At 35.3% G+C, this 15985-nt stretch overlaps 1 protein-coding gene across 8 annotated transcripts in view; it reads right to left on the minus strand.

Annotated features, from left to right (window-relative positions):
* PHKB (phosphorylase kinase regulatory subunit beta) overlaps window positions 1-15985 on the minus strand; it is a 71145-nt gene that overhangs the window by 43628 nt on the left and 11532 nt on the right. For all 8 annotated transcript variants that reach the window (XM_015292391.4, XM_015292390.4, XM_046899442.1 and 5 more), the window contains 4 exons: window positions 13814-13913; window positions 10788-10895; window positions 8842-8922; window positions 2982-3097 (listed from right to left, as the gene is read on the minus strand). In XM_015292391.4, coding sequence (XP_015147877.1) covers window positions 2982-3097; window positions 8842-8922; window positions 10788-10895; window positions 13814-13913 — 405 coding nt within the window. The remainder of the gene's footprint in view (window positions 1-2981; window positions 3098-8841; window positions 8923-10787; window positions 10896-13813; window positions 13914-15985) is intronic.

Raw genomic sequence — 15985 nt, forward strand, 5'->3', positions numbered from 1 at the left:
TCCTCAAAGTGGGCCTGTCAGCTCCCAGTCAGTTTAGTCTTGACTACAGGGTACTTCCTCTCCCATCAGCAGCACTGACCCTCCTGGTCTGGTTACTAGCAGGCATCAACTACATATCTGTCAGGGCCCTTTGCAGATTATTGTGATTTCTCATGCATTATCAAGAAGAATTTTGCAATCGTAGCCTGCATTTGACCCAGATCCACATTTGGAATGCAGGAAGCTGAAATTAACCTGGAGAAATTATACTTTCAGCTTGCTAAAAGCATCAGTAAATTCACCTAAACATCACTTTTAATTCTCTGTAACTTGAATTATGCTCTCAGTAAAATACTTGAGGATAAACTCTAGGGATCTAAAGTAATCTATTCTAGTGAACCTGCTTTAGCAGGGAGGTTGGACAAGATAATCTCCAGAGGACACATCCAACTCCTGTGAAACACTAAAATTTGCATAGTCTTGCAACCACTAATGAAAATGAATCTTCAAAGAGCCTTACATATCTTTAATTTTCCTCCCAGTCACAATTCCCCACTTCCATCCAAAAACTTTGCAGTTGATTTGGAACATCAAACACTATCAGAAATGTTAAAAAAAAAAACCACAAGGAATAACAACACTATAGCAACTCCATAGCAAAATGACACCTATACTTGTACACTAGAGAGATGTGCAAGAACATGGTTCTACAGTTTTTTGGATTTGGAATGTGAGGATAGTGCACTTTGGCAACTTCATTATTCCCACAGTACAACTGGGAGATGTCAAAGACATTTTGCAGATGCCTGGAGAGCTGCTTGATCAAATGGTTATAGGACAAATGAATTTTTCAGAAGTTCATCCATATGGGAAAGGGACCACACTATAATAAAAGCTGTTACAAATCTTGCCTCTGAATCAGTAAAAGACAACAATTTACACACATCAGTGAAGACCTGAGTTCAGAGTGCTTTGCTATTTATCATTTATTAGAAGTGTTTTGAAATGTATTTAGATAGAATATTAAGACTGTGTGAAGACATAAAACGCATACATCTTGTGACATATGCCACAATTTGCAGTCATTATCCATGGACTTTGTATTATATAATAGCTTCTTTATTAAAAAAGTCACTTTCAATTAAATATGAGAATTAACTTCTAATTCTGAATGCAAATACAAGCTCTGTGTAGACTTGAAGCGTGAATTTCTAAGTCCAGAAGTCAAGCATTCATAACACTGAAACTTAAGTGATTCGTTCTCAGCCCATAACCACTGAAGAAACATAAATATCATGCATGACTGGCCTCCATATGTTCTAATCACTTCTTGAATTACGTTTCTAGAGATTGCTTAGGTAGATACGCCACAGTAGTTGCACAAAGAAAGCATAAAGAATATTTTAGCATAGCCAGGGGTTTCCTCCACAATACCTAATTATATCTTTTTATACCTACTGATCTTGCATATCTTTATGATTTTTCAGATCTTTATTGACCTGAAAAATATTGTCTGCTGGTTCCCTATGTTAAGGCATACGAACATGCATGCAAGGAAAGATAAATAGGTGCTATATCTATTTCGGACGATCAAAGTCTACTTCTTAAAAAAATCTCTGTACTTCCTTTCGTGCCAGCTCAGTGATCTGTTAGATTGGCCTATCAATCTCATAAAGCTTCTCCCTCAGAAAAACTGACCTACAAACGCCAGTCTAGAATAAGACAAAACAACATGCCCGTTTCCATCTGGTTAAAGGATGTTCCTGCAGTATTCCCCTCAAGGAAGATCACATAGTGAATAACCAGAAAGCTGCAAACAGTACAGGATGTAGGAGTTTCAGAGTTCCTTTTGCTAATTTGTATGAGATGAGATGTGGAAGGAGGTGCACAATTCTCCAGATGAATACTGGACTACAGGAGTGTTCAACAGTTTAATAGACACAAGATGGGTAAAAAAGCAACAAATGAACAAAACAAATTATATAATAATAGCTTGGAGTATTCAGTTCTCATACTGGTACTAAAGCTTTATAAAGGTCCTGAAAAAACATATGTAAATTAATTGTTTTGTTGCAGTGGCATCACTATACCTGCAGTTTAAAACATACACCTTTATGTGAACTAATAAGAATTAATTAGAAATGGGGAACATAGATTCATTTGGCAACATCCTCAAACACTGGAAAAAAGGTGTTTTATTTTCAAGCCCGTGATAATTATGACAATCAACGACATTTTCGAAATCCTAGGATATTCAAGTTATAGTCACTTCTATAACTGATAAAAGCTCAAGAAGTCAGGGAAACAGTATTCATGCTAGAAAAAACAGATGCACAGCATGTGGGCAATTCCTCTAGAGTCAAGCGGATCATTCTAATATTAAAATTTTAATATTAAAACAGTAAGAACATTCTTGGTGTTATATGGGACAGGGTAAGGATACAGCCTGAAGAACATTCTTTTTCAAAGAATCTGTGCACTAACCTATACTTCACCACATACAGTGACTTCCTCCCAACATGGCAGAGATGAGAAAATCCAAACCCATGATTCAATACATACTTAAATCAGCATATTCCTAAGCACTTTTGTGAATTTGATCTACTGCACGTGGCCTGAATGTCTGAACCGTTCTGTACATAATTTTCAGAATGATACACATGCAGCTGCACATAATTATTGTAATTTGAATACTCAAACAGCTAAGTATCTATGTGATTACTTCAGTATGCATATGATGATGAAATTATACTTCACATTTTTCCAAAATACATCTTGGTCTTCAGAGAACATTAATTTAGTCACTTTCCATGAGCCTTTACCTTCACATCATATACATTTTCTGAAAAGGTGCCAATAGTTGCTTTGTGTTGTTAGGTGTTTTTTTTTTAAATTATTATTATTATTTTTATTATTATTATTTTTTAACTCACTACATCAATTCTTTTTATTCACAGCACATTTACTTCTTTCCTCTGAAAGCACTACATCTTCTCATTTACCTCGAATGTAGCTCCGGGCAGCCATTGTTGTATTTGCTTCCTCTTTCCCATACACCAAAGTCGGGCACACGATAGGCTCTTTCCACACAGAACACAAGATTTTGAATGAAAGAAACCTAAAAGAAAAAAAAAAAAAGGACTCAAGGAAAATTCAAACATATTTTCTGTTGTTCATTTTCTCAAAAAGACAGATTTGCTTCTATTGAAAAATCTTTTCAAAGTTTGATGTTCCCAAGTTCAGATATTCTCTGTAAAAATAGTTTTCAGTCACTAAATATTAAAATCTGTCCCCGATCTGATGGCAATATGATTTACGTGGAAGTCCCTGTGGAGCCAGGGACAAAAATGATTTCATATTCAAGACACATATTTGAAAAGCTCTAAAAAGGTGGCATTTTGATCTTCTAAATCAGATTTATCCTAAAAATAACTTCAGAGAGCAAGACAAATTAAATCCTACAAAATGAGGGCATAGAAATCTTGATGCTGCTCCTTAATTCATATGATATGCCAAAAGTTCTACTAAATTAGCTGTAGATAATAATATATATTTATGCAAATTCAAACTCACTCCTTTAATAACAAAAATAAAACCGGAACCAATTTATTCTAATTAAAATCCCTTCTTGGATCAACATGTTTCAACTGAATATTCAGGTTACGCAACTATAGCTGGGGACTCATTTAAGTAGACACTTCTTCCTCATTTATGCTATTAAAAGAGACAGACATTTGAGTTGTAGAAACACTGAAATGTTGAAAGGCACTGGCTCCCAGTTTTAAGTAACCTGCATATCTGCTGTCTTTTTCTCTACAATTTTCTTTAAATCTTAAAACATTACTACTTCATATACACTCTTCATGCTAACACCAATCCCCCAGTGATACATAACACTCTATACTTCCTTGCCTGTATGTATCATGTCACTGCTAAAATTTCACAATGGGATGCTCATATGCAGTTATCTATACACAAGTCTTTTCCTACTACTACTTTCAAGCAAAGAGACTATCTGAGTCTTAATATATGTCCAGTACTATTCTTTCCTATAACTTAGCATTTGGTTGTATTAAAACGACCTTTGTTTGAATTGAGCTAGAATGCCCAGTGATTCAGTGTGGGGCTTCTCCTATTAGTGTCATTAAGCATCACTATAAAACCTTGCTGATGACTTTCTACCAGTGATACTGCTCAGAACTTCAGAGAAAAAAATGGTCAGTTACAGATATTTTATGAGACTAACTAGGAGTTTCCAAATACCAGACTTATGGAAAAGGAAGCAGCAGGTAACTAAAGGGGAAAAAATGTTTCCAAATGAAACCTTCACAGAACAATTATTCTTATCATAGATATGTAAATATTATAACCAAGTCAGTGCTAAAACACAGAAATTATGGATTGCATATTAAGCTTATTTATCCATAAGTCAAGCATGTGAAGAGCAAGGTGTAATAAAGAATATTAATGAAGCATTGAAGAATGCAAACACTTATTCTTTTTTATACATAGGTGTTTCAATCAAGTTCACTCACTTGCACAATCATATGCTGCTCTCTTTGCTATGGATGCAAAGATGAGATTAAATTAATTTTTCAACTACAAACAGATGCAACTAGAGGATAACTCATTGATAGTTGCAGTGCCTGACAACAAGCAGTCTAGTACGCAATGATTTCCTCATAACCCAAGAGTTCTGTGTACAAACATATCCATGCAGACAGCCTGACAAACATCCACCATCTGTCAGTACCTTCCACCATGCTAGCACTGGCTCAAAACCCACTCTAGGAAAAGAAAGAGACTAAATACATCCTGCAATTCATAGCAGGAGCACACACACTTGAAATTACTGTTTAGGAACAATTGACAAGTATGTACAATGCCCACTGCGATAGTCTTCCATTCTGTTGCTGCTCTCTTCATCATTCTTGAAAATAATAGGATTAAGCAATTAAGAAAACAGCAGAGTGCTCTAAGGCTTGGTCAGTTCTATCCTGGTGCATCCTCAGGACCTACTTTAAATATTCTGTTGAAAAACAGCATAAACCAAGTAGGCAAAAACATAGATACTAATTCCTAGAAAACAACCTCAGAAATAACAACTTCAGGCATAGAGGAATCTGATGAGGTTCAACAAGGGCAAGTTCAGAGTCCTGCACCTTGGGAGGAATAACCACATGCATCAGTACAGGTTAGGGGCTGACCTGCTGGAAAGGAGCTCTGTGGAGAAGGGTCTGGGTGTCCTGGTGTATAATAGGGTGACCACAAGCCAGCAGTGTACCCTTGCGGCCAAGAAGGCCAATGGTATCCTGGGGTGCATTAAAAAGAGTGTGGCAGTAGATCAAGGGAGGTGATCCTCCTTCTCTACTCTGCCCTGATGAGGCCACATCTGGAGTACTGCGCCCAGCTCTTGGCTCCTTAGATCAAGAAAGAACAGAAGCTTCTGGAGAGCGTCCAGTGGAGGTATACAAAGATGACTGGGGCCTGGAGCATCTCCCTTATGAGGAAAGGCTGAGGGACTGTTCAGCCTGGAAAAGTGAAGACTGAGGGAGGATCTCATTAATGCTTATAAATATCTAATCGGTGAGTGTCAAGACAATAGGGCCAGGTTATTTTTGGTTGTGCCCAGAGATATATTCTGGATTGGAACAATGGAAGTTCCATACAAATATGATAATGAATTTCTTTACTTTGAGAGTGACAGAGCACTAGAACAGGCTGCAAAGAAAGGTTGTGGAGTCTCCTTCTCCGGAGATATTTAAAACCCACCTGGACACTTTCTTGCTCAACCTACTGTAGGGAACCTACTTTATCAGGGGGTTGGATGAGATAACCTCCAGAGGTCCCTTCCAACCCTTATGAATCTGTGATTCCATTTCTTCTTTAAACAGTTCTGAAGACTTCTATTAATAATGTTGGCAAACAGCAGTAAGCTCTAGAACCGTTAAAAATTATGATGTGTCCAGTGTAATTTGAGCTGAAAGGTGGAGATAGCTCTTACTCTACTGGACCATTACATCTGAGTGACAGGCGACATCTTTCATTCTCCTGGTCAGCACCAAGTAGATCTAAAAGCCACTACCACTTAACTCGAGCAACAAAAAAATTTTGATCTTGTCCCATCTACTGGAGAGTCCAAATTCTCTAAATGTGAGGAATCATATGCAGCATAACAGTTTCTTCATGATCAAGGTTTTTAGATTTTCAACTCTTGTTTGGTAGCATTTGGTTATTTCAACTATACAAACCTTTCCTTCATTTCTAGTATTTTCAGTAGTCACTAACTGTTGTCCATCATTATCCTGATCACTGCCTACTACTCTGTCAACACCTGTTTATGCACGTATTTTATGAAAACAGTGATGCACTATTTACATAAGGCTGCTATTTCACTGACAAGTGGGAAGTCATTGATTAAATTCATACAGTGCAGCAGCAAAATAGTATTCATTCAGAAAAATATGGAAAAAAAAAGGTGTTTTTTGTGTTCAATAAAGAACTTGAAAATCTAAAACATAATTTATAAGTTTTATCCACAGAAAGATACACATGCAGTAGAACTGACAGTGAACTTCCTATTCCAGGTTAATTATTTTCAAAGAGCTCAAATGGTGGAACGTGAGATCCTGTGAGTCCAACCTTTCAAAGACAGCATCACTTTTCCAATGAAGTATATCAAACATTTCAGAGGGCTGCAGCACCTCTCCTGTGAAGAAAATCTGTGGTAGTTGGGCTTGTTCAGTCTGGAGAAGAGAAGGCTCCAGGGAGATCGCATAGAAGACTGCCAGTACTTGAAGCAAACTTAGAAACAAGAGGGAGATCAACTTTTTCCATTTTCAGATAGTGATAGGACAAGAGTAAATGGTTTTAAGCTAAAAGAAGGGAGATTTAGATTAGATATTACGTGGATTTTTTTATTATTATTTTTTTATTTTCTAAACTCAGAGGGTGATGAGGCACTGGCACAGACTGCCCAGAACAGCTGTGGGTGCCTCATCCCTGGAGGCATTCAAAGTGAGATTTAACAAGGCCTTGGGCAGCCTGATCTGGTGAGTGGCAACCCTGCCCACAGTACTGCATTGGAACTCAATTAAGGTCCTTCCCAGCCCAAGCCATTCTATGATTCTATGAAAAATACCTTACTTGTGTATTTGCTTTTCTAGCTGTTAGTCCTTGTTGGACTTACACATTGTTGGAGCCACACGTTCTCTGAAAGAGCACATAGGACAGAATGTTTACAAGAAGATTAATGATCAAAAACTGCCCAAAGCTCTTCCATGCAAATTTCACAATTGCTTCAAAGTTACTCAGCAATCTTATCTTACTTTCATAAAGCTGAGTCTTCCAATTTACCATGTAACTCTGACTTTCAAAGAGACAGGCATGCTGAAGACATGTAAAATTATTCGTGAGTGGCAATAAACATAATTTCCTTTCTTATTCATTACCAGTGCCCAAGAAGACGTAACAGGGTTTTTTCCCATTAATTTGTTTTTATGTTTTTGGATTTCTTTGGGGAAAAGAAAAAAAAAACAAGCCAAAAGGGACAAAACTTGCAGTTTAAGTGATTTTTTTTTTTTTTATATTGTAAAGTGAAGGTAGCTGCAATATGGGTAAAAACTTATTTCAATTTTGGAAAAAGAAGCATAAAAGGAAGATATTTCCTTTTCAAACGTTAAAAAAATATATATCTAAGAACTATTCAGTCAGGTAGCCTAAGGCTGAACTGATACTATATCACAACTGTAACTTCTACAGATAACATCATAAAAGAGAGATGTTTTTTTTTTTTAATGCTGGAAGCAGTGCATTCTGATGACTTTGACAGCCATAGTTCTATGCATTCATGAAATAAAAATCATGGATTTTCTTCTTCTGGGCTTCCTTTAATACATCTTCATTGTACACAGATTACTAGAGTAGTATTCCAACGAAACACAGACATTCTGACATTAAAGTGAAGAATATCCACTAAAAGGAGACAGTAGACAATGCACTTATCTGAAGATTTTGTAATTTAATGAAAATGTCTGAAAGATAATATAATTTATATGTCAAGCTAAGTAAATGTGTAATCATATACATCTGCTTCCTCAAAGACATAAAAGCAATTGAGAAAAAATAATACAAAGCTATCGTGTGATCTAACTAAGAGAAAGGAGGTTAAGTTGCATATCTTAGCTTTTCATTATCTAAAGAAAAGTCATTTATGAACATTTATGTTATAGAAATATAAAGCAAATATGCTACTACTGGATAAGCCTTTCTTCTTTTAAATGTTACTACATTTAATGTTTTTAAGGCAAAACATTAGCAACTGTTCAGCAGTCTCGAGAAAGTTGAAACATATCTTGATTAAGAAAAATAAAATAAAATAAAAAAAATCCATAGTTTCCATTCCTGTCTCAACACCAAGCCTCATTTTGGAGCAGGACATCACATTGTCAAGATATGCCTTATCTTCAACAACGCCATCTTGACTATTATTATCTTATTTTCAGAATAGTTAAACCTAAAAACATGATTTTTTTTTTTTAAACCATAATATAGAATTGTCCATTAAAGCAAAAGTTCGTTATAACAAGAAACTTACTGTCATAGCAGACCTTTTCAGCGTCAACCATGAACCTTTCAGAAATATCAGGGAACTATAAAAGTTTTCAGTGTCATGCTACATTAACTCATCGTCTATCCATCTCTTTGCTAACTATTTATTTATTTCGCTACCTATCCATTCCATCTATCTTTAATGAGGACCAATAAAAATGGAAAATATCTACAGTATATTTCCAGAACAACTACTTCAGAGTTGGCAATGACAAGTTAAAGCATGCTATCACATCAGAAATCATTTTGTACCTCATCTGTGTTGTAGATAATCTGCAGCCCCGAAGAGATCATCTCAACCAAGTAGAGGAGAAATAATGACACAGCATTTATCTGAAGTAATTAAAGACAGAACGGAAACAATAATTACATTTAGTGGAGTCAAATAAACAAACAAGCTAAATGTGAAATTACTAATAAAGATGGTACTGGTACAACACAGGATTAGTTTTGGTTCTTCAAAAATATTATCCTAATATATCAATTATCTTACATAAATTGATGTGGTAACAATAACAGAAAAGGGCAACAACTGAACAGTCCTCTTAATTTATTTATTTTATATTGTAAAAATAAAATATTTTTTGCTGTGGAATACTGCTTTGACTGATAGGAAGTCATGTCAGTCATAAGCTGCACAAGTTTACACATGTGGCAATTCACCAAAAAGCAAATAACATATCAAATAGTACACACAGCATATCGAAAAAGCAGATCACTTTATTCATAATTAAGCATTATCACCTGACAGAAGTATAATGGTAACATTCACACTATGACTACCTTTATGAAAGACTTTTATTTTGTTTCAATACGTGACAGTTACCTTTAACTTTCAGTAGCAGTATTGGACGAGCATTATAATGCTTGTTTACCATGAATCAAAGTAAGAGTCTATCAATTAGTCAAAGTAAGGTTGCTTTTATTACACAGAATTGCAGCAAAATTGAGAATTTGTAAAACTTCAATAGAGAAAGCAAGCTTATCACAGTACCTTACTTCAATGAAATATAAAAACAACTTCAGTATATGAAATTTTGAGAAACTATCTAGAACCTAAATTGGATTCTCATCATAAATCAGATTAAGAATAACATTCAGGCTCTATAAACTCCAAAAGATTTAAAGACCACAAACTTCAATTTCTTAGTACAATCTGAGAAGATTGTTACAGCAAAATTGTCTGGACGGCTACTTAGCATACTCCTTTCCTTCCCACAGTTACCCTCTGACTGCTACAGATTTGCTGATGATAGAAGGAAATGTGCACTAATATTTACAAAAAGTGATGATTTGTCAAGAAAAACTGAGACTTAGAACTCTTATACAATCCTTCTAGGTCCCAAAATTGTTGTTTCCTTCTATAGACAAAATAAATAAATAAACGCCAGATATGTCAAAATGCCAACTTAGGATAACTCCCAAATTCATTCTTCTCAGAAATTATGTTTTCTGAACCCAATAACTTTACTGTACAAATATTCTGGTGATGTTGGCACCATGAAATAAAATAGTTATTAACCTACTGTCACTTGAGAATAATTTCAGTAGTGATTTCAGACTTAAGAGTAGATGGAGTTATGGGAACACAAAAGGACACAGTCAAGAATGCAAAAAGGGGTCTACAGGTAAGAAAAAAAAAGTAAAATAACGTTTTAGAAAATGAAAGACAACTGCACAATGAACAATGCAGTTATATCATGAATCTGAGTGGAAACCACTGTACAAAATAATAAGCAACAAATCTGTAACTAGACAAAGCAGTTGACAGTGTCCATTAAATCTTTGCTACGAACAAAAATTGCTCAGACTTATGGAAAATTAAGCTGGGAATGTTAATTAAAAAATTAAGAATCCAGTGCAAAATTGCACTACATTTTTCATTTTACTCACTCTTACAAATATTTTAATACCAGGATTATTTATCAGCAGCATCACTAAAAGGAAACAACCATTCACCTCTAAAACTCCCAGAGGTATTTCGCTACATTCTGACCAAAATATACCACTGAACTGTATTTGAAAACAGTCTGTTCTTTTCATGAAAAAATGCAGAAAGAAATTCAATGTTACAATGGTTAACACATCTCACTCAAGTCTGAACAAATTCTGAGATGCTCCATCATGAAAGAATTGAGAATAACATCATTAAAAGTCATCCAGACTTTCATTCACACACATGCACACACACACTTTACCTGAAGATGACCATATTCAGTATGGGAGAAGACCTCATCTCCAGTATGCGCATTGAAAACAGAATGAAGACATCCAGAGGGTTTGGGATCTTGCTTAAACTGCTGAACCTAAAAGTCAATTAAGACCATAAACATAAAAACAAAGTCAAAGATTTCTGTCTGTTTGACAACTGCAAATTCACTATATATCACTCAGGTGTTTCAAAATTTCCCTATGTGTGCATCAAGCTATGTGAAACTTAGAAACTACGATCCCAACATTTATCAGAACCTACATTAAATATACAGTGGACAAAAAGTGGAGCAACAAAAAATATTCAATCCGTTTTTCTAATTTAATTTGTTTTCATAGAAAAAATATCTTATAGGAAGCTACAGATGCTTATCCATCTTCACCTTCTGGTGAAACACCTCACTGTAATGGAGCTGAAACTTCAGAAGAAAACATGCTGAAGTATATCGTGTCTACTTTGATGTCAGAGAACTGAAATGTGTTTAGAGGATACCGTCTCATAAGCTTCCAGGTGATTCATCAGCTCTCCTTAGGCAATGTACCATGCATTCCATGCTCTCTCATATGTGGGGCAACACCTCTTCCTCACATGCCTTTCCTAAAATGCCTGTATCCATCCATCACAGCACTCCAGTTACATAAGCTATCCCACCATGCTACTGTGATTCCACTGAGATCACAGCCCAAGAGCTGCACGCTCTTCTCACTCTTCCTGTTTCTTCCCCACAGTGCAGTGAATGGGCACTTCGGAGAGACACCCAAGCACGCTTATTTCCCATTAAGGGCATGAGAGCTTTCTCCTCCATAATGCTGTCTCATAGGTAGCTCCTTATTCACATACATACACTTGAAGCAATTCCACTTGAGCTGATTGCTACACGCCTTCCGTTTACAGCACTCTGGGCCCTTTGCCTGCCTATCATCACTGACCACTTCCTCACTTGATTGTGAAGAACTTTCTGTCTCCCTTATCACTTTGGTATAAAGCTCTTCTTACTGGAGGTCAACAGTCCAAAACTTACGCTGGGAATAACAATTATCATTTTTATGAATCATAATCCATACAATTGAATAATCCTTGTTGAATCATTTTATGAGATCAAGCATTTTAAACTAAAAATAATGTATAAATAAGTTTATTTGGTGTATGTATGGTGAGATGCTTAGAGAGCATCTGAAAAGCACTGCTGATAGTTTAAAAAGACGACAAAGCTCACGGAGAGGAAAAATAGTACCCCAGATCATAACAACCTTTTTCTCACGGGCACTGTCATTGGACCTCCAAATTAGCCACTAAGATAGTAATTTATCTATTTCATTCCTTTTCTAATACAAGACATTAACAATAAAGGAGCGAAATAAGAACTACAATGGTCTTAAAGTAGTTTTGCTTCCAATCTGGAATGTCAGAGAGTAAGATGAGAAAGGCAGAGAAAAGAAATCTTCCCAGAGAACAAAGGTAATGAAAGAAGATCCTTCTCTGTACTTCCTCAAGGCATGCTATGCAGCAGATTTTTTTTAATTACTCTAACCAGCATTGACAGTAGCTAGATCCTGTTTCATGACATTTTCCACACTGACCTGACCTTTATGGAATATACCTTTCCACCAGAAAAAAAAAAATACAAAGCATATAGAGTAGGGCCCAGTAGAAAGAGAATAAGTGATATTGTATGGAGTTATCATGTCTAGTCAGTGAACATATTCAACACATTTTAGCTTATAACTCACATTCATTAGCAATAAAACACAACTGCAATTTCTGTTACAAGTAGCATAACCTATACGGTCTAGTCACAACTCACCATTTGGGTATATATAGTTCATAATACTAAAAACTAGCATTCCTTTGCATGAGGTCAGCACATATAAAGCCCCTCAGATAAAATCAAATTGGAATTATGTCTGTCAGGTAACTGAGACAGCTTATTACTACACAGCAGGAAAAGGGAACCTTTTATAGTAAAGTGAAAAATGACAAACAGTACATCAACAGTTTGACAACTGTGTTAATTTAATACTTATTAATCATAAATGCACTTATCATCCTCAAAACAAACTACTCCATGTAAAAGAGAAAAGTAACAGCTTGAGTGTAACACGATCAATTTAGGTCAAGATTACTTAACGATCTGAGACTACAAGGAAAATGGAAAAAATATGTCAGCATAAATACCACTGGTAATATGGCTGATTTCTTACTATTATTATTACTCCTGACACGTGTACAGATTTTACATTTCAGTTTGTGTACTTGTAAGCAATGTGAACTTCACGGTAACATGAAAATGATTTTTAATAATGGCTTAAAGTCAGTGACACGAAACTTAAAATAATCACACAGAATACACATATTTAACTATCTGTAGCATTAGTGCTAACCACCATGCTAAACAAATCCACTACGTCTAAATTTTGACAAGGAGAAGCCTTGTATGCTGACAAGAGGATTACAGGCTGAATATATACATACATAAAGTGTAACTGCCTTATAGCATAAATAAATTACTATTTCCTCACTCACTTTGGATTACTGCCCTTCTGAATTTACAGCATTACATCAAATAAAACTGCTGAAGAAAGCAGCCCAAATAATCCTAATAATCATGTACGTAATGAAAAAATTGCAATAACAACCTTAACAGTCCAAAGAAACTCTCTAACCTTAGCTAAATGAAATTATGTATATTTCCACTCAAGCAATCAAAAGACATTAAAAAAAAAATCCCACAATACAAACAACCTAATGTTTAAATGGGGTAAATAACTACAAAATGAGCCCCAAGAAGTTTCAAATATGCCTTGCTGTTTGGTCCCTTTGCAAAATTCTTGTTTCTTTTGTATCTTAGAACAATGCAAACCTGGCAAAAATGAAGCAGCTGTTCTTTACCGGACCACACAGTAATATTACATTTACCTTTTGAATTTTATCTATATTTAGGAGTTAGCATTTACAGCTTAATTAATCCCCTAGAATTAAGTGAGTGCTTCTGTCCACACAACAGTATTTTACCTTATCGGCCTGACGCATGTAGCAGTAGAGAATTCCTCTCATACACTTTATAGCAGAATGCTCGAGTTCATGAGTTCTTCCCTTGTCATCATCAATACGCCTGGTTAAGAGAGATAACTCATAAAACAAATTGGAAATGCATTAAGAAAATAAAAGACACATTGGCACTTCGGAATATTAAGTACTTAATTAGCACTGTATAGCGCCTACACCCATATCAACATACTTATAGCCCTACCCATCCTTTTGTCAATAAAGAAAAATCAAAATCTGTATTTTTAGGTTATGTTGCAACTTACACAAACATTCCTATTTCAAAAGGCACATAGGAAAATAAAAAATCCTTGAAGCTATTGTAACATTTCAAGGCAGTGTATTGTGCTCTTTGAGAAATCCAAAACATGAAGGCACTTTCAATTCTGCAACACATCTGCCATTCATAACTAAGCACTCATCATACTAAACTAAAATAATGCATGCAAGTTATGAGAGTTAACTACACAATGTCCAGAAATGTGTCAAAACACCTTAGTTATTTGATACCATGAAATAAAACAATACTCACAATTGTTACATTACTGAAGACACACTGAAAACAACACCAAATCTCAAATTATTTTAACAAGAAACGTACTGTGGGTCAACAAGCCTGATGATTGCATTCACTGGTCAGTCTTCCACCATTCTTGATTTCTGAGTTTTTTTAGGATGAAAATTAGGTTTTCTCACACACTTATACTTAAGAAAGCACTTCTCTGATGCAAATATGTGAAGTACCATAATTCACATACTGATATTTCTCAGCCCATTTTATGCATAGGAAGCATATCCTTTCACAACACAACAGTAGTGGTAACACAGTTAGTGGTAACTTCCGAAATCATGCATATCCAACATGCTACTTAAATGATAATCCCAGATATAAAAAATGTACTTCCTTTCAATTACAAAGTTCGCATCAGAGGGTATAGGGGAAACAACAAATAAAAACGTAACACAAAACAAACAGGGCAACTTTTATTTTCAGCAGTAGGATTTATTCTCTATATTACTATAAATTCGTAGAGCAGAAAAAAAGCACAAAAGGCTCTAAAGTCTTCGTGTAACAACTTACATTTTTCCCACTTTTATTCACAACAGCAGCATTTGTTTTCTTAACAGGTTCTTAGGAATTTAGCTTTCATTGAACACTACCAGTAGCATGAGTCAAGCACAGAGATTTTGATCTGGTACTTCATGCAGAATACCATGTAAGCCTTGTATCTTGGCCCATTTTGGATTTTAGCCATACACTCAATTTCTGTCATCAGCTTTTGCCCATCAAAGGAAATTCACTGTGCAGCAGTGAAGTTCAGGGCCTTGTTCCAAGCATAAGTGGAAGGAAAATAAATGACTTGTCCTGCCACTTTTCCCTTCTTTCAAACTGCAACATATTTTATTTATTTTATTCTCTGAGTCTACAAATCGGGAATTAAAGCCCAAGTAACTCAAGCACTGCTATGCCATGTTTTTTCCCATAAAGCCTTTTCAGCTGCTTAAAATTCAGAACCACCACCTCTGCCCTTTTTATTCTTCCTTCTCAAATTTTCCTGTTTTTTTTTTTCATTTACAAATGCTTTTATTTCATCCAAAGAAAGAGCAGTTAAAAGAAAGATGCAAAGATTTCAATATAATAGAAATGAATAACATTTATGCATTCGCAATATTAATTGCCTCATTCTTGGCCTTTTCAGAAGTAAACACAGACTAGAACTTACAAACATCTATGTCTTCTCTTTCAAAAAGCTTTATTCTGAAACAGCATTTCCTAGAAAACAATTTTTAATGTTTTTTTCACATTAATGTCTCAGGTATGGAATCTCAAGTAATAAATGGAGACAAAAAAGAAACTCAAAACATTTTTTTCTGCTTAGTTGAGGTTTACTACAACAGTAGCTGCTCATACTATTTCTGGCACTACTTCAGTAAAAATATACCAGAATTTAGTCAAAGAACATGCCTACTACCTCACCATCAGATAGTAACTAAAAGAAAAAAAAGGAAATGTTTCAATATTTGCACACCATCATCTTTGTTAAAAACATTACATTTGAGCTATCCATCATCACTGCCTTTTTATGCTTGAGTGGCTGAGGAAGCAAGCTTAGAGATGATGAATGCTTCCTTAATGTT

Source organism: Gallus gallus, chromosome 11 (assembly GCF_016699485.2).
Source record: "Gallus gallus isolate bGalGal1 chromosome 11, bGalGal1.mat.broiler.GRCg7b, whole genome shotgun sequence".
Lineage (NCBI taxonomy): Eukaryota > Metazoa > Chordata > Aves > Galliformes > Phasianidae > Gallus > Gallus gallus.